General features: G+C 43.5%; 1 protein-coding gene across 1 annotated transcript in view; it reads left to right on the top strand.

Moving 5' to 3' along the window:
- Positions 1–7,253: 7,253 nt before the first annotated feature.
- Positions 7,254–26,550, top strand: part of LOC109873579 (transmembrane protein 132D-like) — a 34,107-nt gene continuing 14,810 nt past the window's right edge. The window contains exons 1-2 of the mRNA XM_031808746.1: positions 7,254–7,259; positions 8,071–8,214. Coding sequence (XP_031664606.1) covers positions 7,254–7,259; positions 8,071–8,214 — 150 coding nt within the window. The remainder of the gene's footprint in view (positions 7,260–8,070; positions 8,215–26,550) is intronic.

Here is a 26,550-nt window from a genome sequence, read left to right as displayed (position 1 = left end):
GGTCAGAGGATGCGGATGCTACAGGACTGTTTTGCTAGCACAGACTGGAATATGTTCTGGGATTCATCCAATGTCATTGAGGAATACACCACCTCAGTCATCGGCTTCATCACTAAGTGCATCGATGCCGTCGCCCCCACAGTGACTGTACGTACATATCCCAATCAGAAGCCATGGCTTACAGGCAACATCTGCATCGAGCGAAAGGCTAGAGCTGCCTCTTTCAAGCAGCGGGATACTAATCTGGAAGCTTATAGGAAATCCCGCTATGCCCTCAGATGAACCATCAAACAAGTAAAGCGTCAATACAGGATTAAGATTGAATCCTACTACACCGGTTCTGATGCTCGTCGGATGTGGCAGGGCTTGAAAATTATTACGGACTACAAAGGGAAAACCAGACACGAGCTTCCCAGTGACGCGAGCCTACCAGATGAGCTAAAGGCTTTTTATACTCGCTTCGAGGCAATCAACACTGAGGCACGCACGAGAGCACCAGATGTTCTGGATGACTGTGTGATAATGCTCTCAGTAGTCGATGTGAACAAAACCTTTAAACAGGTCAACATTCACAAAGCCACTGGGCCAGGCGGATTACCAGGACGTGTACTCAGAGCATGCGCAAACCAACTGTCAAGTGTCTTCACTGACATTTTCAACATCTCCCTGACCGAGTCTGTAATACCTACATGTTTCAAGCAGACCACCATAGTCCCTGTGCCAAAGGAGGCGAAGGTAATCTGCCTAAATGATTACCGTCCCGTGGCACTCATGCCAGTAGCCATGAAGTGCTTTGAAATGTTGGTCATGGCTCACATCAACAGCATCCTCCCGGACACACTAGACCCACTCCAATTCGCATACCGCCCCAAAAGATCCACAGATGATGCAATCTCAATCGCACTCCACACTGCCCTTTCTCACCTGGACAAAAGGAACACCTATGTGAGAATGCTGTTCATTGACTACAGCTCAGCGTTCACCACCATAATGCCCACGAAGCTCATTACAAAGCTAAGGACTCTGGGACTAAACACCTCCCTCTGCAACTGGATCCTGGACTTCCTGACGGACAGCCCCCAGGTGGTAAGAGTAGGCAACAACATGTCTGCCATGCTGATCCTTAACACTGGGGCCCCTCAGGGGTGTGTACTTAGTCTCTTCCTGTATTCCCTGTTCACCCATGACTACGTGGCCAAACACGACTCCAACACCATCATCCTGTTGCCTAGTCACTTTATTTCTACCTTTATGTACATATCTACCTCAATTGCCTCGTACCCCTGCACATCGACTCTAAACTTGTGTAATTATTTTTACATTTTTCTACTTTCTTTTTTTTTCTCTGCTCTGCTGAGAAGGGCCCGTAAGTAAGCATTTCACTGTTAGTCTCCACCTGTTGTTTAGCAAGCATGTGACAAATAACATTTAATAACATTTAATTTGGCAATATTGCTGTTACAATCCAGTAAATTATACCTGGTCTCAGATGAGCTTTGGAGACTTAATTAATTATTGCAGTTATCTTCACAGTTCAAAGAGAATGAAAACATGATTAGGCAATATAGATGCAATGGAATAGTGCAACAGAATAGTTTAGTCAGTGTATAGAAAGCCTTCATGTCACACAGTAAATCTGTTCTGATGTTGATGACTCAGTGTATACGTAGGAGCTGTCAATAAGGGCATTGTTTTATGATTTACTACTTCTTACTTAACTGCTTCTTCATTGACTCTCAACTGGCAGCTTCATTAAATTGTACCCGCAAACGTCAACAGTGAAGAGACGACTCCGGGATGACGGTCTTCTCGACAGAGTTGCAAAGAAAAGCCATATCTCTGACTGGCCAATATAAAGAAAAGATTAAGAAGGGCAAAAGAACACAGACACTGGACAGAGGAACTCTGCCTAAAAGGCCAGCATCCCAGAGTTGCCTCTTCACTGTTGACATTGAGACTGATGTTTTGCGGGTACTATTTAAATGAAGCTGCCAGTTGAGGACTTGTGAGGAGTCTGTTTCTCAAACTAGACACTCTAATGTACTTGTCCTCTTGCTCAGTTGTGCACAGGGGCCTCCCTCTCCTCTTTCTATTCTGGTTAGAGACAGTTTGCGCTGTTCTGTGAAGGGAGTGGTACACAGTGTTGTTCGAGATCTTCAGTTTCTTGGCAATTTCTCACATAGAATAGCCTTCATTTCTCAGAACAAGAATAGACTGATGAGGTTCAGAAGAAAGGTCTATGTTTCTGGCCATTTTGAGCCTGTAATCGAACCCACAAATGCTGATGCTCCAGATTCTCAACTAGTATAAAGAAGGCCAGTTTTATTGCTTCTTTAATCAAAACAACAGTTTTCAGCTGTGCTAACATATTTGCTAAAGGGTTTTCTAATGATCAATTAGTCTTTTAAAATGATAAACTTGGATTAGCTAAAAAAAAACTTCCGTTGGAACACAGGAGTGATGGTTGCTGATAATGGGCCTCTGTATACCTATGTGCTGTTTCCAGCGACAATAGTCATTTACAACATTAACAATGTCTACACTGTATTTCTTATCAATTTTATGTTATTTTAATGGACAACAAAAATATTTTCTTTCAAAAACAAGGACATTTCTAAGTAACTATATAGGTTGTATAAGCTGGAAGCTGGAAGCTAGTTTAAGTAGAAGCCTAAGTGTTGTTGTTCATTAGTTTAATCCAATTAGGGGAGGGGTGGTAGGGTTAGCAGAAAATAATACATATATATGTATATGTATGAATGTATACAGTAGCAGTACCAGTCAAAAGTTTGGACACACCTACTCATTCAAGGGTTTTTCTTTATTTTTTACTATTTTCTACATTGTAGAATAATAGTGAAGACATCAAAACTATGAAATAACACATATGGAAGGATGTAGTAACCAACAAATAAAAATGTATTTTATATTTGAGTTTCTTCAAAGTAGCCATTGCCTTGATGACAGCTTTGTGCACTCTTGGCATTCTCTCAACCAGCTTTAATGAGGTAGTCACCTGGAATGCAATTAAATGAAATTCAATTAACCAGTGTGCCTTGTTAAAAGTTAACATGTGGAATTTCTTTCCTTCTTAATGCATTTGAGCCAATCTGTTGTGTTGTGACAAGGTAGGTGAGGTATACAGACGATTGCCCTATTTGGTAAATGACCATGTACATATTATGGCAAAAAAGCTCAAACAAGCAAAGAGAACGACAGTCCATCATTACTTTAAGACACGAAGGTCAGTCAATCCGGAAAATTTCAAGAACTTTGACAGTTTCTTTCAGTGCTGTCGCAAAAACCATTCAAGCTCTATGATAAAACTGTCTCTCATGTGGAAAAGGAAGACCCAGAGTTACCTCTGCTGCAGAGGATACGTTTATTAGAGTTACCAGCCTGAGAAATGGGCAATCAAATCAAAATCAAATCAAATCAAATGTATTTATATAACCCTTCGTACATCAGCTGATATCTCAAAGTGCTGTACAGAAACTCAGCCTAAAACCCCAAACAGCAAGCAATGCAGGTGTAGAAGCACAGTGGCTAGGAAAAACAGAACATGGCCAAGATGTTCAAATGTTCATAAATGACCAGCATGGTCCAATAATAATAAGGCAGAACAGTTGAAACTGGAGCAGCATAGGACAGGAGAAGTACTCCAGATATAACAAACTGACCCTAGCCCCCCGACACATAAACTACTGCAGCATAAATACTGGAGGCTGAGACAGGAGGGGTCAGGAGACACTGTGGCCCCATCCGAGGACACCCCCGGACAGGGCCAAACAGGAAGGATATAACCCCACCCACTTTGCCAAAGCACAGCCCCCACACCACTAGAGGGATATCTTCAACCACCAACTTACCATCCTGAGACAAGGCCGAGTATAGCCCACAAAGATCTCCGCCACGGCACAACCCAAGGGCGCCAACCCAGACAGGAAGATCACATCAGTGACTCAACCCACTCAGGTGACGCACCCCTCCCAGGGACGGTATGAAAGAGCCCAGTGGAAGGCAGAGAATCCCAGTGGAAAGAGGGGAACCGGCCAGGCAGAGACAGCAAGGGCGGTTCGTTGCTCCAGAGCCTTTCCGTTCACCTTCACACTCCTGGGCCAGACTACACTCAATCATATGACCCACTGAAGCGATGAGTCTTCAGTAAAGACTTAAAGGTTGAGACCGAGTTTGCGTCTCTTACATGGGTAGGCAGACCGTTCCATAAAAATGGAGCTCTATAGGAGAAAGCCCTGCCTCCAGCTGTTTGCTTAGAAATTCTAGGGACAATTAGGAGGCATGCATCTTGTGACCATAGCGTACGTGTAGGTATGTACGGCAGGACCAAATCAGAGAGATAGGTAGGAGCAAGCCCATGTAATGCTTTGTAGGTTAGCAGTACTGCACTGCATCTCAGAAGCAAATAAATGCAACACAGTGTTCAAGCAACAGACACATCTCAACATCAACTGTTCAGAGGAGACTGCGTGAATCAGATCTTCATGGTCGAATTGCTGCAAAGAAACCACTATTAAAGGACACCAATAAGAAGAGACTTTCTTGGGGTAAGAAACACGAGCGATGGACAGTAAACCGGTGGAAATCTGTCCTTTGGTAAAATTAGCCCAACCTTGAGATTTTTGGTTCCAACTGCCGTGTCTTTGTGAGACGCAGAGTAGGTGAACAGATTATCTCTGCATGTGTGTTTCCCAGCATGAAGCATGGAGAAGGAGGTGTGATGGTGTAGGGGTGCTTTGTTGGTGACACTCTCTTTGATAAATTTAGAGTTCAAGTCACACTTAACCAGCATGGGTACAACAGCATTCTGCAGTGATACGCCATCCCATCTGGTTTGTGCTTAGTGGAACTATTATTTGTTTTTGAACAAGACAATGACCCAAAACATACCTCCAGGCTGTGTAAGGGCTATTTGGCCAAGAAGGAGAGTGATGGAGTCCTGCATCTGATTACCTGTCCTCCACAATCACCCAACCTCAACCCAAAGCTGTCATCAAGGCAAAGGGTTGCAAATATATTTTGATTTGTTTAAAACCTCTCTAGCGTCCCACCTGGCCAACATCCGGTGAAATTGCAGCGCGCCATATTCAAAATACAGTAATACACATAATAAGCATTCATAAAATATACAAGTGTTATACATCGGCATGAAGATTAACTTCTTGTTAATCCAGCCGCTGTGTAAGATTTCAAAAAGGTTTTACCGCGAAAGAATACCATGCGATTATCTGAGGACAGTGCCCTGTGTAAAAAAGCGTACAAACATTTACCAGCCAAGTATTGGAGTCACTGAAGTCAGAATTAGCGATAAAATGAATCACTTACCTTTAATGATCTTCATATGGTTGCACTCACAAGACTCCCAGTTACACAGTAAATGTTTGTTTTGTTCGATAAAGTCCCTGTTATTGTCCCAAAAACTCTATTTTGTTGGCGCGTTTTGTTCAGTAATCCAATGGCTCCAAGGCAGTCACAACAGGCAGACGAATACATAAAAGTACCGGTAACATCGAAACATGTCAAACGATGTTTATAATTAATCCTCAGGTTGTTTATTGTCTTCAAAATCAATAATATTTCAACTGGACAATACTGTTTTCAACAGAAATTAAAAATAACAAACGGTCATGGGAGCGTGCCCAAATCGGGTCTGCATTCTTCCTCTGTCCTCTGTCCAAAATGGCTTTTTACTCGTCGTTTTTCATAATAAAAGCCTGAAACCATGTATAAAGACTGTTGACATCTAGTGGAAGCCATAGGAACTGCAATCTGATTCCTAACCCATTGGATTCTCTATAGGCATTGAGTTGAAAAACAGCCACACGAAAATATTTTTTTCGCCTGCCATATCAGTTCTGTTATACTCAAAGACATTATTGTAACAGTTTTGGAGTGTTTTAGCTTCTGGGCCTGAGTAACAGGCAGTTTACTTTGGACACACTTTTCATCTGGAGGTGAAAATACTGCCCCCTACCCAAGAGAGGTTAACACTTTTTGGTTACTACATGATTTCATATGTGTTATTTCATAGTTTTGATGTCTTCACCGTTATTCTACAATTAAGAAAATAGTAAAAAATAAAGAAAAACCCTTGAATGAGTAGGTGTATCCAAACTTTTGATCGGTACTGTATATATAAAAATATATATTTGCAAAAATTATATATGGGGGATTGGAAATGATGCAGACAATTACATTGATTGAATCTACAATCTATCTGTAATATTAAACTGTTCTACCCCTTAAACTTGTTTAAAAATGTCTTCCCCAGATTTTCATTTACTAGGGAGGGTGGTTCCTCCACCCATATTAATCGGAGCCATTTCCCAGGTCTTGTGTGTATGTGTGTGTGTGTGTGTGTGTGTGTGTGTGTGTGTGCGTGCGTGTGCGTTTATGTGTGTGTGATTAGACTTCAGTAAGAGTGTTCTTAGGTTGGTTTCGTCTCTCTTCAGCTGTTGTCCTCTCCTTGACCTCGATGTTGAGTTCCACATCTCTCCTTACCCTAGTTCCACAGAGACTAGCCTAGCTTGTCAGGAACTGAGACTCAACTGTTGTCCTTTGCCTACTTCCTTAGAAATATTAATAACCAGAAAAGCAAGCACATGTCTGGACAGACACTTTCTGTACTTCTCCTTTTCACTGCAATAATACACACAACCTTCAACATCCTAACCAATAACAAGTTATTACTACTAATCAGGCTGATTTTGCAGGTGTCAATGGCTCATCGTGCAATTAAAACATGATCAAGTCAGACTAGTTCTCATCACTGTGTTTGCACACCCGGCCCTGGCTGCTCATCTGACTCACCTCAGCATAGTTTTGCAATCAAAGCAAAACTACACTTTTTAGTTATTTCATGGGAAGAGCTCTGGAGGCTAACAATATTTTATCTTAATAATCATTGGTTTGAATTCAGAGAGGTGAGCCAATATATTTACTTCCCATTAAAGAACGTTAGAGGTGAAATGATAGAGAGGGGAAAAAGACTGGATCCTGGTAAGAGGAATCAGCAGGGAGAGCTAGAGAGACTGGGAAAGAGAGAGAGAGAGAGAGAGCGAGAGACAAACGAGAGATCTGACATTCCATTATCCACAGCAGAGCATAAAATAATATCTGTTTGCACAAAAGGAGAGGGCCAACGGAAGTAACAAAGTGACAATGTGTGCCTGTCTGTCTGTTTGTGTACGTGTGTCTGTGTCTGTGTGGGTGCGTGTGTCTGTGTGGGTTCCTGCATGCAGGTGTGGGTGTCTGTGTGGGTTTGGTGTGTCTGTGTGGGCTCCTGAATGTAGATGTGTCTGTGTGTGTGCCTATATGAAGGTGTGTGTGTGTGTGTGTGTGTGTGTGTGTGTGTGTGTGTGTGTGTGTGTGTGTGTGTGTGTGTGTGTGTGTGTGTGTGTGTGTGTGTGTGTGTGCGTGTGTGTGTGTGTGTGTGTGTGTGTGTGTGTGTGCGTGCCTGTGTGTGTGTGTGTCTGTGTGTGTGTGTCTGTGTGTGTGCCTGCATGTAGGTGTGTGTGTGTCTGTGTGCGTGCCTATGTGTAGGTGTGTGTGTGTCTGTGTGTGTGCCTTTACATGATGGTTGCAAACACAGAGCCAGGGGGATTAAGAGTAGATTCATTCATCTAATTATCTTTCTTCTGCTTCGTCTGAGTCACAGCGTCAAGATTACACTATCTTATCATCACTGTTCACATCATTTAATGAAAGCAGCAATTTGCAGTATCTATGATTACAATGTTCATGATATATTGTATCATTAGAGACTGGCAATCTAGGGTGTTAATGAAACCTTAACTACTGTATAGGGATTTGACTGGATTGTTGGTGCTTTATTCACAGGGAAATGAGGATGTACAGCAGATGTGCAAGCATTTACTGTACATACTGACTCATTTATTGAACTCTATGACAGTTGTAGGCTAATTCCAATTAGATGACAATATGAGCAGCTTATATTGCAATAGGCACAGTAAACAATGCATCTGCATGTCAGTGTGGTTGCTCTCCTCAGTAGAACTTAACTCTGAACTCCTCTTTTCTTCTTCTTTTCAGGACACTGAGATTCTGAATACAGCTGTGCTCACCGGGAGGACAGTAGCCGTGCCAGTAAAGGTGGTCACCGTAGGAACAGACGGCACAGTTACGGATGTAACAGAGTCGGTAGAGTGTCGGTCGACCGATGAAGAGGTGGTCAAGGTGAGTGTACACTATACAGGCTGCAACCTTGAGAGGAAACCTTGAACACCTTGAGAGATGACGACTTCCGGCAGAGATGGCCGCCTCGCTCCGCGTTCCTAGGAAACTATGCAGTATTATATTTTTTTTACGTGTTATTTATTACATTGGTACCCCAGGTAATCTTAGGTGTTATTACATACAGTCGGGAGGAACTACTGGATATAAGAGCAAGGTCAACTCACTATCATTACGACCAGGAATACGACTTTCCCGAAGCGGATCCTTTGTTTTGTCCACCACCTGGGACAATGGATCGGATCCCTGCCGGCGAAACAATACAACGACACCGTAAAAGGGGCAGACGAAGGGGTCTTCTGGTCAGGCTCCGGGGACGGGCACATTGCGCACGGCTCCCGAGCATACTACACGCCAATGTCCAGTCTCTTGACAACAAGGTTGATGAAATCCGAGCAAAGGTAGCATTCCAGAGAGACATCAGAGACTGTAACGTTCTTTGCTTCACGGAAACATGGCTCACTCGAGACACGCTATCGGAGTTGGTACAGCCAGCTGGTTTCTTCACGCATCGCGCCGACAGAAACAAACATCTTTCTGGTAAGAAGAGGGGCGGGGGGGTATGCCTTATGATTAACGAGACGTGGTGTGATCATAACAACATACAGGAACTCTGTTCACCTGACTTAGAATTCCTCACAATCAAATGTCGACCGCATTATCTACCGAGAGAATTCTCTTCGATTATAATCACAGCCGCATATATTCCCCCCCAAGCAGAAACATCGATGGCCCTGAACAAACTTTATTTGACTCTGTGTAAACTGGAAACCACATATCCTGATGCTGCATTCATTGTAGCTGGGGATTTTAACAAGGCTAATCTGAAATCAAGACTATCATATCGATTGTGCTACCAGGGCTGGTAAAACCCTGGATTGTTGTTATTCTAACTTCCGCGATGCATATAAGGCCCTCCCCCACCCTCCTTTTGGAAAAGCTGACCACGACTCCATTTTGTTGCCTCCAGCCTACAGACAGAAATTAAACAGGAAGCTCCTGCTTTCAGGTCTGTTCAATGCTGGTCCGACCAATCTGATTCCACGCCTCAAGATTACTTTGATCACGTGGATTGGGATATGTACTGCATTGCGTTAAAAAAAAAAACATTGACAAATTCGCAGATTCGGTGAGCGAGTTCATTAGCAAGTGCATTGGCGATGTCGTACCCACAGCAACTATTAAAACATTCCCCAACCAGAAACTGTGGATTGATGGCAGAATTCACGCAAAACTGAAAGAGCGAACCACTGCTTTTAACCAGGGCAAGGTGATCAGAAACATGACCGAATACAAACAGTGTAGCTATTCCCTCCGCAAGGCAATCAAACAAGCTAAGCGTCAGTATAGAGACAAAGTAGAATCACAATTCAACGGCTCAGACACAAGAGGTATGTGGGAGCGGACCAGGATGTCTTGCTGCCAAACAGACTTAACAACTTCTTTGCTCGCTTTGAGGACAATAACAGTGCCACTGACACGGCCCGCTACCAAAACCTGCGGACACTCCTTCACTGCAGCCGACGTGAGTAAAACATTTAAACGTGTTAACACTTGCAAGGCTGCAGGCCCAAACAGCATCCCCAGCCACGTCCTCAGAGCATGCGCAGACCATGGTGTGTTTACCGACATATTCAATCAATTCTTATCCCAGTCTGCTGTTCCCACATGCTTCATGAGGCCTACCAATGTTCATGTTCCCAAGAAAGCTAAAGTAACTGAGCTAAACAACTACCGTCCCGTAGCACTCACTTCCGTCATCATGAAGTGCTTTGAGAGACTAGTCATGGACCAGATCACATCCACCCTACCTGACAACCTAGACCCACTCCAATTTGCTTACCGCCCCAATAGGTCCACAGACGACGCAATTGCAACTACACTGCACACTGCCCTAACCCAACTGGACAAGAGGAATACCTATACGAATGCTGTTCATCGACTACAGCTCAGCATTTAACACCATAGTACCCTCCAAACTCGTCATCAAGCTCGAGACCCTGGGTCTCGACCACGCCCTGTGCAACTGTGTACTGGACTTCCTGACGGGCCGCCCCCCCCCCAGGTAGTGAGGGTAGGTAACAACATCTCCACCCCGCTGTGCGTTCTGAGCCCTCTCCTGTACTCCCTGTTCACTCACGACTGGGTGGCCATGCACGCCTCCAACCCAATCATCAAGTTTGCAGACGACACTACAGTGGTAGGCTTGATGAGACGGCCTACAGGAAGGAGGTGGGGGCCCTCGGAATGTGGCGTCAGGAAAATAACCTCACACTCAACATCAACAAAACAAAGGAGATGATCGTGGACTTCAGGAAACAGCAGAGGGAGCACCCCCCTATCCACATCGATGGGACAGTAGTGGAGAGGGTAGAAAGTTTTAAGTTCCTCGGCATACACATGACGGACAAACTGAATTGGTCCACCCACACAGACAACGTGGTGAAGAACCTCAGGAGGCTGAAGAAATTCAGCTTGTCACCAAAAGCACTCACAAACTTTTACAGATGCACAATCGAGAGTATCCTGTCGGGCTGTATCACCGCCTGGTACGGCAACTGCTCCGCCCACAACCGTAAGGCTATCCAGAGGGTAGTGAGGTCTGCATAACGCATAACCGGGGGCAAACTACCTGCCCTCCAGGACACCTACACCACTCGATGTCACAGGAAGGCCATAAAGATCATCAAGGACAACAACCACCCGAGCCACTGCCTGTTCACCCCACTATCATCCAGAAGGCGATGTCAGTACAGGTGCATCAAAGCAGGGACCGAGAGACTGAAAAACAGCTTCTATCTGAAGGCCATCAGACTGTTAAACAGCCACCACTAACATTGAGTGGCTGCTGCCACACTAGCCACTAGCCACTTTAAACAATGCCACTTAATATAATGTTTACATACCCTACATTACTCATCTCATATGTATATACTGTACTCTATACCACCTACTGCATCTTGCCATCTTTATGTAATACATGTATCACTAGCCACTTTAAACAATGCCCCTTAATATAATGTTTACATACCCTACATTACTCATCTCATATGTATATACTGTACTCAATACCATCTACTGCATCTTGCCTATGCCGTTCTGTACCATCACTCATTCATACATCTTTAAATACATATTCTTCATCCCTTTACACAAGTGTGTGTGTATAAGGTAGCTGTTGTGAAATTGTTAGGTTAGATTACTCGTTGGTTATTACTGCATTGTCGGAACTAGAAGCACAAGCATTTCGCTACACTCGCATTAACATCTGCTAACCATGTGTATGTGACGAATAAAATTGGATTTGATTTGAGGAAACCTTGAACACCTTTAGAGGAAACCTTGAGGAGATAGACTAGGTGGATCCCATCCTTTTCAACCCAACATAGGACTTGAGTTCAAGTACAGTACATACGGTATGACAATAATGCCTCATCTTTATATATTTTTAGTCCCTCATCCTTTACAGGCACAAGGCCATATACAGATGTTGGATCTTAACTTGATCACTCTTTTGTCGCAGAGAATTTTCATGATGCATCAATTTAAATGAGTCTCGTAAGTGGCTGAAAATGAGCCGTTCTCTTTCTCTCCATGCAGGGGCAGTCGAGTCGTTGGGATCAGGGGTTGCTATCAAAATTATGTTTTCTCTCGCTCCCTCAAATGTTACTGAACCAACATATAAACGCAAACATGTAAAGTGTTGGTCCCATGTATCATGATCTGAAATAAAAGATCCCAGAAAAAAAGCTTACTTCTCTCAAATTTTGTGCACAAATTTGTTTACATCCCTGTTGGTGAGCATTTCTCCTTTGCCAAGTTAATCTATCCACCTGACAAATGCAGCATATCAAGAAGCTGTTTAAACAGCATGATCATTACAAAGGTGCACCTTGTGCTGAGGACAATAAAGGCCACTGTAAAATGTGCTGTTTTGTCACACAACACAATGCCACAAATGTCTCAAGTTTTGAAAGAGCGTGCAATTGTCATGCTGACTGCAGGAATGTCCAACAGAGATGTGCCAGATAATTTAATGTTAATTACTCTATGATAAGCTGCCTCCAACATCGTTTTAGAGGATTTAGCAGTACGCCGAACCGCCATCACAACCTCAGACAACTTGTAACCATGCTAACCCAGGACCTCCATATCCGGCTCCTTCACCTGCGAGTGAAGAAACCAGCCTCCCAGACAGTTGATGAAACTGAGGTTTATTTCTGTCCGAAATAAATCCCTTTTCTGTGGAAAAGTGGAAAACTTATTCTGATGGAAAACTTTTCATGGAAAACTTATTCTGATTAGCCAACCAAAGTCTCGCGTGGCACTATTGGGTAGTGATTACACTCACCGCAACATTAAAATAGCTGCGGGAAATCAGTGCTCAGCAGGCAGGGGCGAACGGCACTGTGTGCCGGTGTCCTAGCTAGCAGTCTCAATGGCAGTGGACGCAACATGTAGTGGGTGTAACCGGTGTGAAACGGCTAGCTAGTTAGCGGTGCGGCGACATCACTCGCTCTGAGACCTTAAAGTAGTTGTTTCCCTTGCTTTGCAAGGATTGTGGCTTTCGTTAACGAACTATTCTTCAAGGGTGACAGTTCTTGATGTGTTCAAAGAGTCCCTGGTTCAAGCCCAGGTTGGGGCAAGGAGAGGGATGAAAGAAACACTGTTAAATGAATGCTGTTGAACTGGATCACTCAGTTGGACTCTGCCTGGTTGCTGTGGAGAAGGAGGAGGTCAAAGGGGGGTGAGTGTAACTGGTGTGAAATGGCTAGCTAGTTAGTGGTGCATGCTAGTAGTGTTCCAGTTGGTGACATCACTTGTATTGAGACCTTGAAGTATTTGTTTCGCTTGCTCTGCAATGGCCATGGCTTTTGTGGAGCGATAGGTAACAATGTTACGTGGGAGGCCATTGTTGATGTGTTTTTAAAAATGTATTTCACCTTTATTTAACCAGGTAGGCTAGTTGAGAACAAGTTATTTTGCAACTGCGACCTGGCCAAGATAAAGCATAAAGCACTCACCCCCCTTCGACACATACAACAACACAGAGTTACACATGGAATAAACAAAACATAGTCAATAATACAGTAGAACAAAAGAAAACAAAAAGTCTATAAGCAGTGAGTGCAAATGAGGTAAGATAAGGGAGTTAAGGCAATAAATAGGCCATGGTGGCGAAGTAATTACAATATAGCAATTAAACACTGGAATGGTAGATGTGCAGAAGATGAATGTGCAAGTAGAGATACTGGGGTGCAAAGGAGCAAGATAAATAAATAAATACTGTATAGGGATGAGGTAGGTAGATAGATGGGCTGTTTACAGATGGTCTATGTACAGGTGCAGTGATCTGTGAGCTGCTCTGACAGCTGGTGCTGCTATGGTGACCAGTGAGCTGAGATAAGGATGAGCTTTACCTAGCAGAGACCTATACCTATAGCCATTGGGTTTGGCGACGAGTATGAAGCGAGGACCAACCAACGAGAGTGTACAGGTCGCAATGGTGGGTAGTGTATGGGGCTTTGGTGACAAAACGGATGGCACTGTGATAGACTGCACCCAGTTTGTTGAGTAGAGTGTTGGAGGCTATACTATAGATGACATCACCGAAGTCGAGGATCGGTAGGATGGTCAGTTTTACGAGGGTATGTTTGGCAGCATGAGTGAGGAATAGGAAGCCAATTCTAGATTTAATTTTGGATTGGAGATGCTTAATGTGAGTCTGGAAGGAGAGTTTACAGTCTAACCAGGCACATAGGTATTTGTAGTTGTCCACGTATTCTAAGTCAGAGCCGTCCAGAGTAGTGATGCTGGACGGACGAGCAGGTGCGGGCAGTTTTCGGTTGAATAGCATGCATTTAGTTTTACTTGCGTTTAAGAGCAAACGAGGTAAAGACAGATTCAGGTTGGATATTAAATGGATATTCGCCTGCAGTTTTCTTTACGCCCACCAACAGCAGTTAGGGACTGTCAACATAGTGACAAATCTCCTTTTTCAAATTTCAATAGCTCTTTAACCATTACATCTAAAACTGTTTTTCAATGTTTCTAATTTCAATAGCTCCTTAGTCATGTGACCTACTGACTAAATAACAAGGTTCAGAATGTCCACTGACTGCCCTTCTATATTGCACACCCTTTACTTTGTCCATTTTCATCTCACACGATTTTATATGAATTTTGTAAACTTTAGAATTTTAATAGCTCCTTGGTCATGTGACCTAACCTCATACAATGTTCAGAATGTACACTCAGTGTGCCTATACATTGCACACCCTTTAGTATTTCCATTTTCATCTCATGCAATTTTACATGAATTTTCAATGTTTTTCAATTATTCTCATTTCAATAGCTCCTTGGTCATGTGACCTACTGACCTCAAACAAGGTTCAGAATGTCCATTGACTGCCCATCTATATTGCACACCATTTGGTTTGTCATCTAACATGTTTTCACGACTTTTTTTAACTTTCTAATTTCCAAAGCTTCTTGGTCATGTGACCTACTGGACTCAAACAAGGTTCAGAATGTACAATCAGCGGGCATATACGTTGCACACCCTTTAGTTTTTCCATTTTCATCTCATGAAATCTTACATAAATTTTCAATGTTTTTCAATGATTCTCATTTCAATAGCTCATTGGTCATACTGACTTCAAATGTGAACTACTGACTTCAAACAAGGTTTAGAATGTCCACTGACTACCCTTCCGTATTGCACACCCTTTAGTTTGTCCATTGTCATCTAACACATTTTTAAAAAAAAATCTACTTTCTAATTTCAGTAGCTCCTTGGTAATGTGACCTACTGACCTCAAACTACTTTCAAAATGTTCCCGGACTGGCGGAGACAGTGCCGCGAGGCATCCAGTGCGGTAACGCGACTGATCCTGGAGAAGCTGGTGGGAGCCCCGGGGAGACTTCTCTTTTCTTTGTGAAGGGTAGGGCACCCTGGAATGGGTTCGCCCCTAGAGAGGGGCCCAAGCCCTGGAAAGCGTTGCGGTATCGGCGGCATCCGGTGAGCTCTCCCTGGCCCTTGAAAATCCGGGGGAGAGGGTGTAAATCTCACGCCAGGCCGTACCCATATCTGCAGCAGGTCTCCAAGGTGAACAGCCTGTGGCATGTTATAACAATGTAAATAAGGGAAGTTGGGAAAAAAAGATCTGTAACTTCAGGATAAGGATTGGCTCTAAGGGCTGAGTTGGTTGGGCTGGGGTGCGAAGCTGGGCTGCGCTCGAGCTGCGGCTGGGGGAGCAGTCAGTCTGTCACCCTCCTCTCGCCACCATTGGAAGTTCGTTGTGCGGTCTGTTGGCGGATAGTTGGCAGTGGCAACTCTGGACGCGTCCCGGGCCCTTCTCACAGATCTCCCCAGCTATGGCACTCGCCGGCACCACACATTGTAGGTGGGGAGGTCTCCTCTATGCTCACTAGTCTTGAGGCAGAGACTAAACCCATTGGCCCCACAGTGATAGGGCATTGCATGGATCTGGATCATTCCCTACGAAGCTGGGAGAGGTATCTACAGCTTGTCTGGGGAGGGAGGCCTACATTTGATCTGGGTAGTACCATCCACGCCCATTGATTTGCTGTGGAACCATAAAACGGATGGAAGAAGCCTAGGTTCCCACTGGGCACGGATCACTGAATGTCAAATTGATGGAATTCAAAAGGAGCATACCCACCTGTCGCCGTCACACTCAAATCACCTGGGGGGTGACTGTGACCCCCTTATGTCAAAGTGAGGAAATTCGATGAAGCGGGGGTAAACGGCGGGACATAATTTAGAGTCTCTTGAGGTAGCCAAGAGGGGGGGGTTCAGAGTCCGAGCAGGGGCGGCCGGACTCAGGGGTTGGGGGCAGTACTCAGGCTGTGGAGGTTGGGTTGGGGACTTAGTCTCTGAGTGGATAAAAGCGGGCGGGTCACCAGGATAAAAGCGGGGGGGTCACCACGTGCACAGAACTTGTTTCAGGTTACCAGGTGCACAAGGAGGCCTCCATCAAAGCGAGGGGCGCTCCAAGTCCATGCAGGGCCGGCCGGACTCGGGGGCTGGGGCAGCACTCAGGCCATGGAGGTTGGAGTGGGGACCTAGTCTGTGAGCAGAAAAAAGTGGACAGGTTAACTTAATGTTAAGTTAGCTGGCTAGCCAAGTCAAATAATAACCACATCATATAGCTGACAACCTCTTAACTTCAGCAAATTTGTATTCATTATTACAGGAAAATAAACTCACAACAAGATCATTATTTACAAGTTAATGGCAAGCTAATTACAGAAAATAGCTTACGGTTGTGAGTGTGGTAAAATAAAAGCAGGATATTCTACTGGATAATTTTTTAACTCGGACACTGTCTCGTTGGCCTAATGTATATCCTAATTTGACTTTGATGCAGGTCATGTTCTTCACATTACTGTCTCTGGTAAACACACACTATATCAAATAAAATCACTTGTTTATTTGTCACATGCACAGGATACAGAAGGTGTAAACAGTACACTGAAATGGTTACTTGCATAATGGAGTCTTTTGTTAAGACATGTAGCTAGCTAGCTAAACAATGAACCATAGTCCCAATTTATAACGTTACTACCCTGCATGAATCTTCAGGTAGTTAAACTTAACCAACTACATTCAAAGTTAGTTAGCTAACTAACATTAGGCTATAACTAGCAATGGAAATGACTCTGAGATACGAATAATATTAATACACAGATCATACATGTAACATTAGCTAGCAAGCCAGACAGCTAACGTTAGCTAGCAAGCCAGACAGCCAACGTTAGCTAGCTAGCTAACCGGACACTTTAACTTGCAATGAAAACAACTACGTGACAAATTTTGAAATGTATATTATCTGAAAATGTAGCTATTTAGACTCTCTTATCCGTATACATGGATGAAGACTTCTACCTCTCTGTCATGCATGCCATGGTTGCCCTTAGTTTGAAGATGTGATGCAGAGACAGGTGTGTTATACAACAGCCTTCTGTGTGTTCTTTTTTCGACTCCCACCGCATATTTGCAATCAAATGCAGAATTTTCTCCATCTCCTTAGCTATCATACTCTGCTTCCACTGGGCCTTCCGCTGATTTCAAAACTCGGTCCTCCAGAATGTTGCGAGGATGAGCAACACTTTTTTCCAGTTCTTTGTGATACAGTATCTTTCAAAAAAAGCTGCGTTAGAAAGGATCACCTCTACATACTGACCAGTTTATGTTATAGACAGAAGCGTGCTACATGGCAGACCAATCCAAACTTGTCTATTGGCATGTCCAGTCCAGCCATTATCTCAGCCAATCATGGCTAATGGGATTGTTCCTGAATTTTTCTGTGGCTGAACCAAATAGGCTTGTAATTTAACAATTGTATTTGTATTTACGGATGTCATACAAGTTTGTTATTAAGACACATGAAAGTTCACATGTTCCAGAAGGCATTTCTGCCAATGCATTTTGATAAAATAACTCATGTTTACATTCAAGTGCCTCTCCTGTGAAGTTTTGACGTGTGACATACTCCTAGTTTCCTGAAACAAATCACATATGAGTAATCAACAAATATAAAACCATGTTATCTTGAACATCGTGTCATTTAATAATATGCAGGGATGTGATAGTTGTATGTATTATTCACAATGCAAGCCTCTTCATTTGGGGGGGAAAAACAGCAGCTCTAATGCAATATTAGCTTCACAGTGAAACACCACTGTTCTGGCTATGAATTTTCATTTATTTTATATTTAACAAGGCAATTCACAAATTTTTATATTAACCTTAACCCGGACGACGCTGGGCCAATTGTGCTATGTGACTCTCAATCACTGCCGGTTGTGTTACAGCCTGGAATTGAACCGGGGTCTGTAGTGATGCCTCTAGCACTGAGATGCAGTGCCTTAGACCGCCGTGCCACTCGGGAGCCCCTTAATCATTCTTAAACAGTCAATAAATTGCTTAAAGCAATACAAATCATTTTTGCCTATATGATATCATGCATGCAAGCTTACCGATAATGTCCACAATGATAGCAGACCAAGCAATATGCGAGACGAGGAGCCTATAATGTTGGATAATTATTCTGGTCGTGTCAACTTCATTCATTAACAGGCACTGAAGAGATTGATTCTGTTACTTGCTTACTTATTGTTCGTGTCAGATATTTCCAATTTGGGATAGCTGTCTACTGAAATAGTTACTCATTCTACTACAGGGGCTACAATGTGGCTACAATTGTCTCGCTTTTGGCGGAATGTGAACGAGTTATCATGTGATGCTGCCTACAAATCCCATCTCAATTGGCAGTAACCTACTGGAAAAGTGCTAACTACTAGGGTAAGTGCTTTTTGGAGGCAGGCAGGGAGAAGCCTTTGCATTGGTTAAATAATAAAGGTATGCTACACCAACTTAAGTTTCCATTCATATAAAGTGTCAAAACAATAGCGCTGGGCGCAAACTCATGCTCAGAGATGAAGTGTGCTGCTCAGACCACTGCCCTACAGCAGGTCACAAGGCTTTGACAAGCCATGAGAATACATGATGTATGAGGGCGGTTGGTTTGCAGAGCCTTCCTCACACCATAGCCCCCTAAAGTAGGTACTGCATTGTATAATCTACAAACAACGCTTCCAGCTGCCCCCTGGCGGCAATTATACATTTGAAATATTTATTAAAATCCTCCTACTGCAGGATTATTTTCCTCCTGCAATGAAGTGGGTCATATTAAGATCTGACACCTGTAGAGTGGCTTTGATGAGTGAAAGCTGTGCCCTTTAGTACAACACAGAATAAACAACACGTAGTTGTGTGTACCCGACTTAAGAGTATTTGAAATAATTTAATATAGTATTTGAACCTTCTGTGCTTGATTAAGCTTGCTTATTATAATAAATGGAAAAAGTGCAACCCGGCCTACCTGTAAATACTGTTTAAACCCAAATCTGGTGTGAACATGTATGTATGTACATGTATATTGAGTAACACCATACTCTAACCTTGTTAGGCAGAATTACCATATGCTGAGGGTTTTTGGTAATTTAATTTTCCAAGTAGATTGGTTAAGGTACCCTAATTAGATATAGACCCAGTGCCAGTGCTAATTAAAATGGTGATAATGCTGATAATAATAATGTTATATCTATAGTGCGGATTCTATTCACCACAGATAGACAGACAGCACTCTGCTCTCCACTTCCCTCCCAGTTTTTGTCTCAAACAGCACACACTGATAATTGCTTAGGTTATGATAATGTGAGAGGGGGATGTCTGTATGTGTGTTTGTGGGGGTATGCATTTGTGTATGTGTATGGTTATGCACAGTATGTGTGTATTTTGTGTGTGTAGATTTTTATTTGTGTGTGTGAAAGAACATTAGAGAGTGAGAGCTCTCAGTAGGTTTAATTATCCACTGAGATATGTTGATCTCTGGAGAGAAGCCCTCCCCACAGCACCCCCATTAGAGAGGCTTTAGGAACAGTCCGTTGTACCCCCTCTCCTCACCTCCCACCCAAATTATAGCTAAGATATATTAAGCATTTCTCATATTAGCTCTCCAGCAGAATTGATTGGGGAGTGGCTGTTCCCTCTCTCCGGTCTATTTTTGCCTGACTTTTGGCATTCTTTCCTGATGAGCATTGTGAAAGCAGCCATGGCCAACCGTAATTGCACCCAGTGTCGTTACTGAGGACTGTGACTTCCCTATCGACTGTCTCACAGCTCAGAAAGGTCAAAGGGCATGCCAGTTTTTTAAGGAGCCCCTTTCCTCTCATTGGGAAACGGATCTGGTGTCAAGGTAGTTTCCGTTTGTATTATACAAACTTCATGTACTGTACTTTCATGTGAAATTACCTTTGAAGATGGTGATTACGAGTCTAATGTGTCTCGGTGGTAATGGAAAGTTACACTGTGCAAGACAAGTTAAATTGTGATAGTCTCAGATTAGTAAACAGAGCAACAATAGGGATTAGGTTTGATCCACTATTTGATTGTGGGTCATAACAGTAATCAGAGTTATTTCAATAGTTTGAAAGGGGGGGGGGTCAAGTGCAAGTTCTGGTTAAGTGTTATTTTTTTATTGTTTTGCGGGGTAGGATTATTTAAGATACTATTTGAAGAGGTAGGGTTTCAGATGTTTTCCAGCAGGGACTCTGCTGTCCTAGCTTCGGGGGAAGCCAGTCGAATGAGCGGAGGAACGGGGTGACATGAGAGAACTTGGGAAGGTTGAAAACCAGGCAGGCTGTCGTGTTCAGGATAAGTTGCAGAGGTTTGATGGCACAAGCCCAGCCAACAGCGAGTTGTAGTAGTCCAGACGGGAGAGGACACGTGCCTGGATTAGGATCTGCAGCGTGAGGTAGGGACGTACTTTACAGATGTTGTAGAGCATGAACCTGCATGAGCGGGTCACTGCTTTGATGTTTGCAGAGAACGGCAGGGTGTTGTCCAGGATCACGCCAAGGTTCTTTGCACTCTGGGAGGGCGACACTGTGGAGGAGTCATTTTTTTTGTTGTTGTTGTATTTTACCCTCTTTTTCTCCCCAATTTCAATATTGTCTCATTGCTGCAACTCACCAACAGGCTCGATTGGTAAAGGTTGAGTCATGCTTCCTCCGAAACATGACCCTCCAAACTGTGCTTCTTAACACCAGCCTGCTTAACTCACCTGCACCCTGGCGCCTGACACGCCACAAGGAGTCACTAGAGCGTGATGAGCCAAGTAAAGCCCCCCCGGCCAAACCCTCCCCTAACCCGAACAACGCTGGGCCAATCGTGCACCACCCTTTGTGACTCACAATCAAGGCAGGTTCTGGTACAGCCTGGAATCAAACCCAGGTCTGTAGTGATGCCTCTAGCACTGCGATACAGTGCCTTAGACCATTGCGCCACTAGGGAGACCCTGAGCAGTTCCATGTTGTTGAGGTTGAGCTCGAGCTGAGCTTGAGCTGCCATGTACGCTTAGATGCGTGTTGCTACCTGGGTGGGTGGGTGGGTGGGAGGGAGGGAGAGAGAAGCTTCACCCAGGTTAATGTAGGTTCTAAGGCACAGCCTGCTTTTATGACAGTTAAATGAAGATACAAGACTGAGAAGAGAAGCAGAGAGAAGAGAGAGCCAGAGTAAGAAGTAGAGAGTAAAGGAGAGCAAGAGAAGACAGAGAGGTTGAGCTGACAGAGAAGCCTAAACTGTCAGATTGGTGCTATGAGGAGTGGGTGGTCTGAAATAATTTGTATACAAAACTGCCAAGACACGTCCAGCGAAGAGTGATGATAGTCTGCTTTTGACTAGTTTTATAAAAGACTAATTGCACATCCAAACTGTGGGCATATGCTGAGATAAACAGTGATGCCCATGTTCATTATCACTCCATACAAAGCTTCAGATGAATGGAAAATGGTTGTTATTATAAATGAAAGGCTTTGACAAGCTGTTGAATATGGAGACACTAAAACAAAATCTGTCCTCCAAGGCTTCTGTGAAAGAAGACATGCCTGATCAAGTGATTTAACCCTACGATGTCATTGGTCCATCTGTGGTTCAGTGGCCACATACAGTGCCTTCAGGAAGAATTCATACACCTTGACTTATTCCAAATGTGTTTGTGTTACAGCCTAAATTGAACATTTATTCAATAGTTTTTTTCTCTCTCACCCATCTACACACAATCCCCCACAATGACATTGTGAAAACGTGTTTTTAGAAATGTTAGCAAATTTATTGAAAATGAAATACCATTCACACCGCATGAGTCAGTACTTTGTAGAAGCCCCTTTGACAGTGATTATGGCTGTCTTTCTGGGTAGGTCTCTAGAGCTTTCCATACCTGGATTGTGTAACATTTGCCCATTGTTATTTTCAAAATGCTTCAAGGCCACTCTGGAACATTCACCATCTTCTTGGTAAGCAACTCCAGTGAAGATTTGGCATTGTGTTTTAGGTTATTGTCCTTATTGTCATTCAAAAATGTTGTTAACCTGTTACAGTCAAAGCACTGTCTACAAAGCTTTATGGAATGTAATGGAATGCGCTTCTACTAAACCATATGGAGTTGTTTTAAGGCTGTCATACCAAGGAAAAATTTTGCAATTTGATTTGGAATTTTAAGACCCTTTGAAGTATAAAATAATTATTTGATGAACAATTACAGTGGGGCAAAAAAGTATTTAGTCAGCCACCAATTGTGCAAGTTCACCCACTTAAAAAGATGAGAGAGGCCTGTAATTTTCATCATAGGTACACTTCAACTACTCAGCCTCCAGTATTTATGCTGCAGTAGTTTATGTGTCGGGGGGCTAGGGTCAGTTTGTTATATCTGGAGTACTTCTTCTGTCCTATTCGGTGTCCTGTGTGAATCTAAGTGTGCGTTCTCTAATTCTCTCCTTCTCTCTCTCGGAGGACCTGAGCCCTAGGACCATGCCCCAGGATTGCCTGACATGAGGACTCCTTGCTGTCCCCAGTCCACCTGGCCGTACTGCTGCTCCAGTTTCAACTGTTCTGCCTTCTTATTATTCGAACATGCTGATCATTTATGAACATTTGAACATCTTGGCCATGTTCTGTTATAATCTGCAGCCGGCACAGCCAGAAGAGGACTGGCCACCCCACATATGCTCTCTCTAATTCTCTCTTTTTTCTCTCTCTCTCGGAGGACCTGAGCCCTAGGACCATGCCCCAGGACTACCTGACATGATGACTCCTTGCTGTCCCCAGTCCATCTGACCGTGCTGCTGCTCCAGTTTCAACTGTTCTGCCTTATTATTATACGACCATGCTGGTCATTTATGAACATTTGAACATCTTGGCCATGTTCTGTTATAATCTCCACCCGGCACAGCCAGAAGAGGACTGGCCACCCCACATAGCCTGGTTCCTCTCTAGGTTTCTTCCTAGGGTTTGGCCTTTCTAAGGAGTTTTTCCTAGCCACTGTGCTTCTACACCTGCATTGCTTGCTGTTTGGGGTTTTAGGCTGGGTTTCTTTACAGCACTTTGAGATATCAGCTGATGTACGAAGGGCTATATAAATACATTTGATTTGATTTGATTTGATGACAGATTAAATGAGAAAAAAAATCCAGAAAATCACATTGTAGGATTTTTAATGAATTTATTTGCAAATTATGGTGGAAAATATCAAATCAAATTTAACTATATATTTAACTATATAGCCCTTCCCTATATCAGCTGATATCTCAAAGTGCTGTACAGAAACCCAGCCTAAAACCCCAAACAGCAAGCAATGCAGGTGTAGAATCACGGTGGCTAGGAAAAACTCCCTAGAAAGGCCAAAACCTAGGAAGAAACCTAGAGAGGAACCAGGCTATGTGGAGTGACCAGTCCTTTTCTGGCTGTGCCGGGTGGAGATTATAACAGAACATGGCCAAGATGTTCAAATGGTCATAAATGACCAGCATGGTCAAATAATAATAATCACAGGCAGAACAGTTGAAACTGGAGATGGACTGGGGACAGCAAGGAGTCCTCATGTCAGGTAGTCCTGAGGCATGGTCCTAGGGCTCAGGTCCTCCGAGAGAGAGAAAGGAAGAGAGAAAGAGAGAATTAGAGAGAGCATACTTAAATTCACACAGGACACCGGATAGGACAGGAGAAGTACTCCAGATATAACAAACTGACCCTAGCCCCCCGACACATAAACTACTGCAAAATAAATACTGGAGGCTGAGACAGGAGACACTGTGGCCCCATCCGATGACACCCCCGGACAGGGTCAAACAGGAAGAATATAACCCCACCCACTTTCCAAAGCACAGCCCCCACACCACTAGAGGGATATCTTCAACCACAAACTTACCATCCTGAGACAAGGCCGAGTATAGCCCACAAAGATCTCCGCCACGGCACAACCCAAGGAGGGGCGCCAACCCAGACAGGAAGATCACATCAGTGACTCAACCCACTCAAGTGACGCACCCCTCCTAGGGACGGTATAAAAGAGCCCTAGTAAGCCAGTGACTCAGCCCTTGTAATAGGGTTAGAGGCAGAGAATCCCAGTGGAAAGAGGGGAACCGGCCAGGTAGAGACAGCAGGGACAGTTCGTTGCTCCAGAGCCTTTCCGTTCACCTTCACACTCCTGGGCCAGACTACACTCAATCATATGACCCACTGAAGAGATGAGTCTTCAGTAAAGACTTAAAGGTTGAGACCGAGTGTACGTCTCTCACATGGGTAGGCAGACCATTCCATAAAAATTTAGCTCTATAGGAGAAAGCCCTGCCTCCAGCTGTTTGCTTAGAAATTCTAGGGACAATTAGGAGGCCTGCATCTTGTGACCGTAGCATACATGTAGGTATGTACGGCAGGACCAAATCAGAGAGATAGGTAGGAGCAAGCCCATGTAATGCTTTGTAGGTTAGCAGTAAAACCTTGGAATCAGCCCTTGCCTTGACAGGAAGCCAGTGTAGGGAGGCTAGCACTGGAGTAATATGATCAAAATTTTTGGTTCTAGTCAGGATTCTAGCAGCCGTATTTAGCACTAACTGAAGTTTATTTAGTGCTTTATCCAGGTAGCCGGAAAGCAGAGCATTCTAGTAGTCTAACCTAGAAGTGACAAAAGCATGGATTAATTATTCTGCATCATTTTTGGACAAAAGGTTTCAGATTTTTGCAATGTTACATAGATGGAAAAAAGCTGTCCTTGAAACAGTCTTGATATGTTCTTCAAAAGAGAGATCAGGGTCCAGAGTAACGCCAAGGTCCTTCACAGTTTTATTTGAGACGACTGTACAACCATTAAGATTAAATGTCAGATTCAACAGAAGATCTATTTGTTTCTTGGGACCTAGAACAAGCATCTCTGTTTTGTCCGAGTTTAAAAGTAGAACGTTTGCAGCCATCCACTTCCTTATGTCTGAAACACATGCTTCTAGCGAGGGTAATTTTGGGGCTTCACCATGTTTCATTGAAATGTACAGTTGTGTGTCATGCGCATAGTAGTGAAAGTTAACATTATGTTATCGAATGACATCCCTAAGAGGTAAAATATATAGTGAAAACAATAGTGGTCCTAAAACGGAACCTTGAGGAACACTGACATTTACAGTTGATTTGTCAGAGGACAAACCATTCACAGAGACAAACTGATATCGTTCCGACAGATAAGATCTAAACCAGGCCAGAACTTGTCCGTGTAGACCAATTTGGGTTTCCAATCTCTCCAAAAGAATGTGGTGATCGATGGTATCAAAAGCAGCACTAAGGTCTAGGAGCACGAGGACAGATGCAGAGCCTCGGTCTGATGCCATTAAAAGATAATTTACCACCTTCACAAGTGCAGTCTCAGTGCTATGATGGGGTCTAAAACCAGACTGAAGCATTTCGTATACATTGTTTGTCTTCAGGAAGGCAGTGAGTTGTTGCGCAACAGCCTTTTCTAAAAAATGTTGAGAGGAATGGAAGATTCGATATAGGCCGATAGTTTTTTATATTTTCTGGGTCAAGGTTTGGCTTTTTCAAGAGAGGCTTTATTACTGCCACTTTTAGTGAGTTTGGTACACATTCGGGGGATAGAGAGATGTTTATTATGTTCAACATAGGAGGGTCTAGAACAGGAAGCATCTCTTTCAGTAGTTTAGTTGGAATAGGGTCCAGTATGCAGCTTGAAGGTTTAGAGGCCATGATTATTGTCATCATTGTGTCAAGAGATATAGTACTAAAACACTTGAGTGTCTCTCTTGATCCTAGATCCTAGTTGTGCAGATTTAGGACATCTGAGCTTTGAAGGAATACGCAGATTTAAAGAGGAGTCCGTAATTTGCTTTCTAATAATCATGATCTTTTCCTCAAAGAAGTTCATGAATTTATTACTGCTGAAGTGAATGCCATCCTCTCTTGGGGAATGCTGCTTTTTAGTTAGCTTTGCGACAGTATCAAAAAGGAATTTCGGATTGTTCTTATTTTCCTCAATTAAGTTGGAAAAATAGGATGATCGAGCAGCAGTAAGGGCTCTTCGATACTGCACGGTACTGTCTTTCCAAGTAGTCGGAAGACTTCCAGTTTGGTGTGGCGCCATTTCCGTTCCAATTTTCTGGAAGCTTGCTTCAGAGCTCGGGTATTTTCTGTATACCAGGGAGCTAGTTTCTTATGAGAAATGTTTTTAGTTTATAGGGGTGCAACTGCATCTAGGGTATTGCGCAAGGTTAAATTGAGTTCCTCAGTTAGGTGGTTAACTGATTTCTGTCCTCTGGCGTCCTTGGGTAGACAGAGGGAGTCTGGAAGGACATCAAGGAATCTTTGTGTTGTCTGAGAATTTATAGCACAACTTTTGATGTTCCTTGGTT

Source organism: Oncorhynchus kisutch, linkage group LG29, assembly GCF_002021735.2.
Source record: "Oncorhynchus kisutch isolate 150728-3 linkage group LG29, Okis_V2, whole genome shotgun sequence".
Classification (NCBI taxonomy): domain Eukaryota; kingdom Metazoa; phylum Chordata; class Actinopteri; order Salmoniformes; family Salmonidae; genus Oncorhynchus; species Oncorhynchus kisutch.
This window is presented reverse-complemented; position numbering and strand designations above follow the sequence as displayed.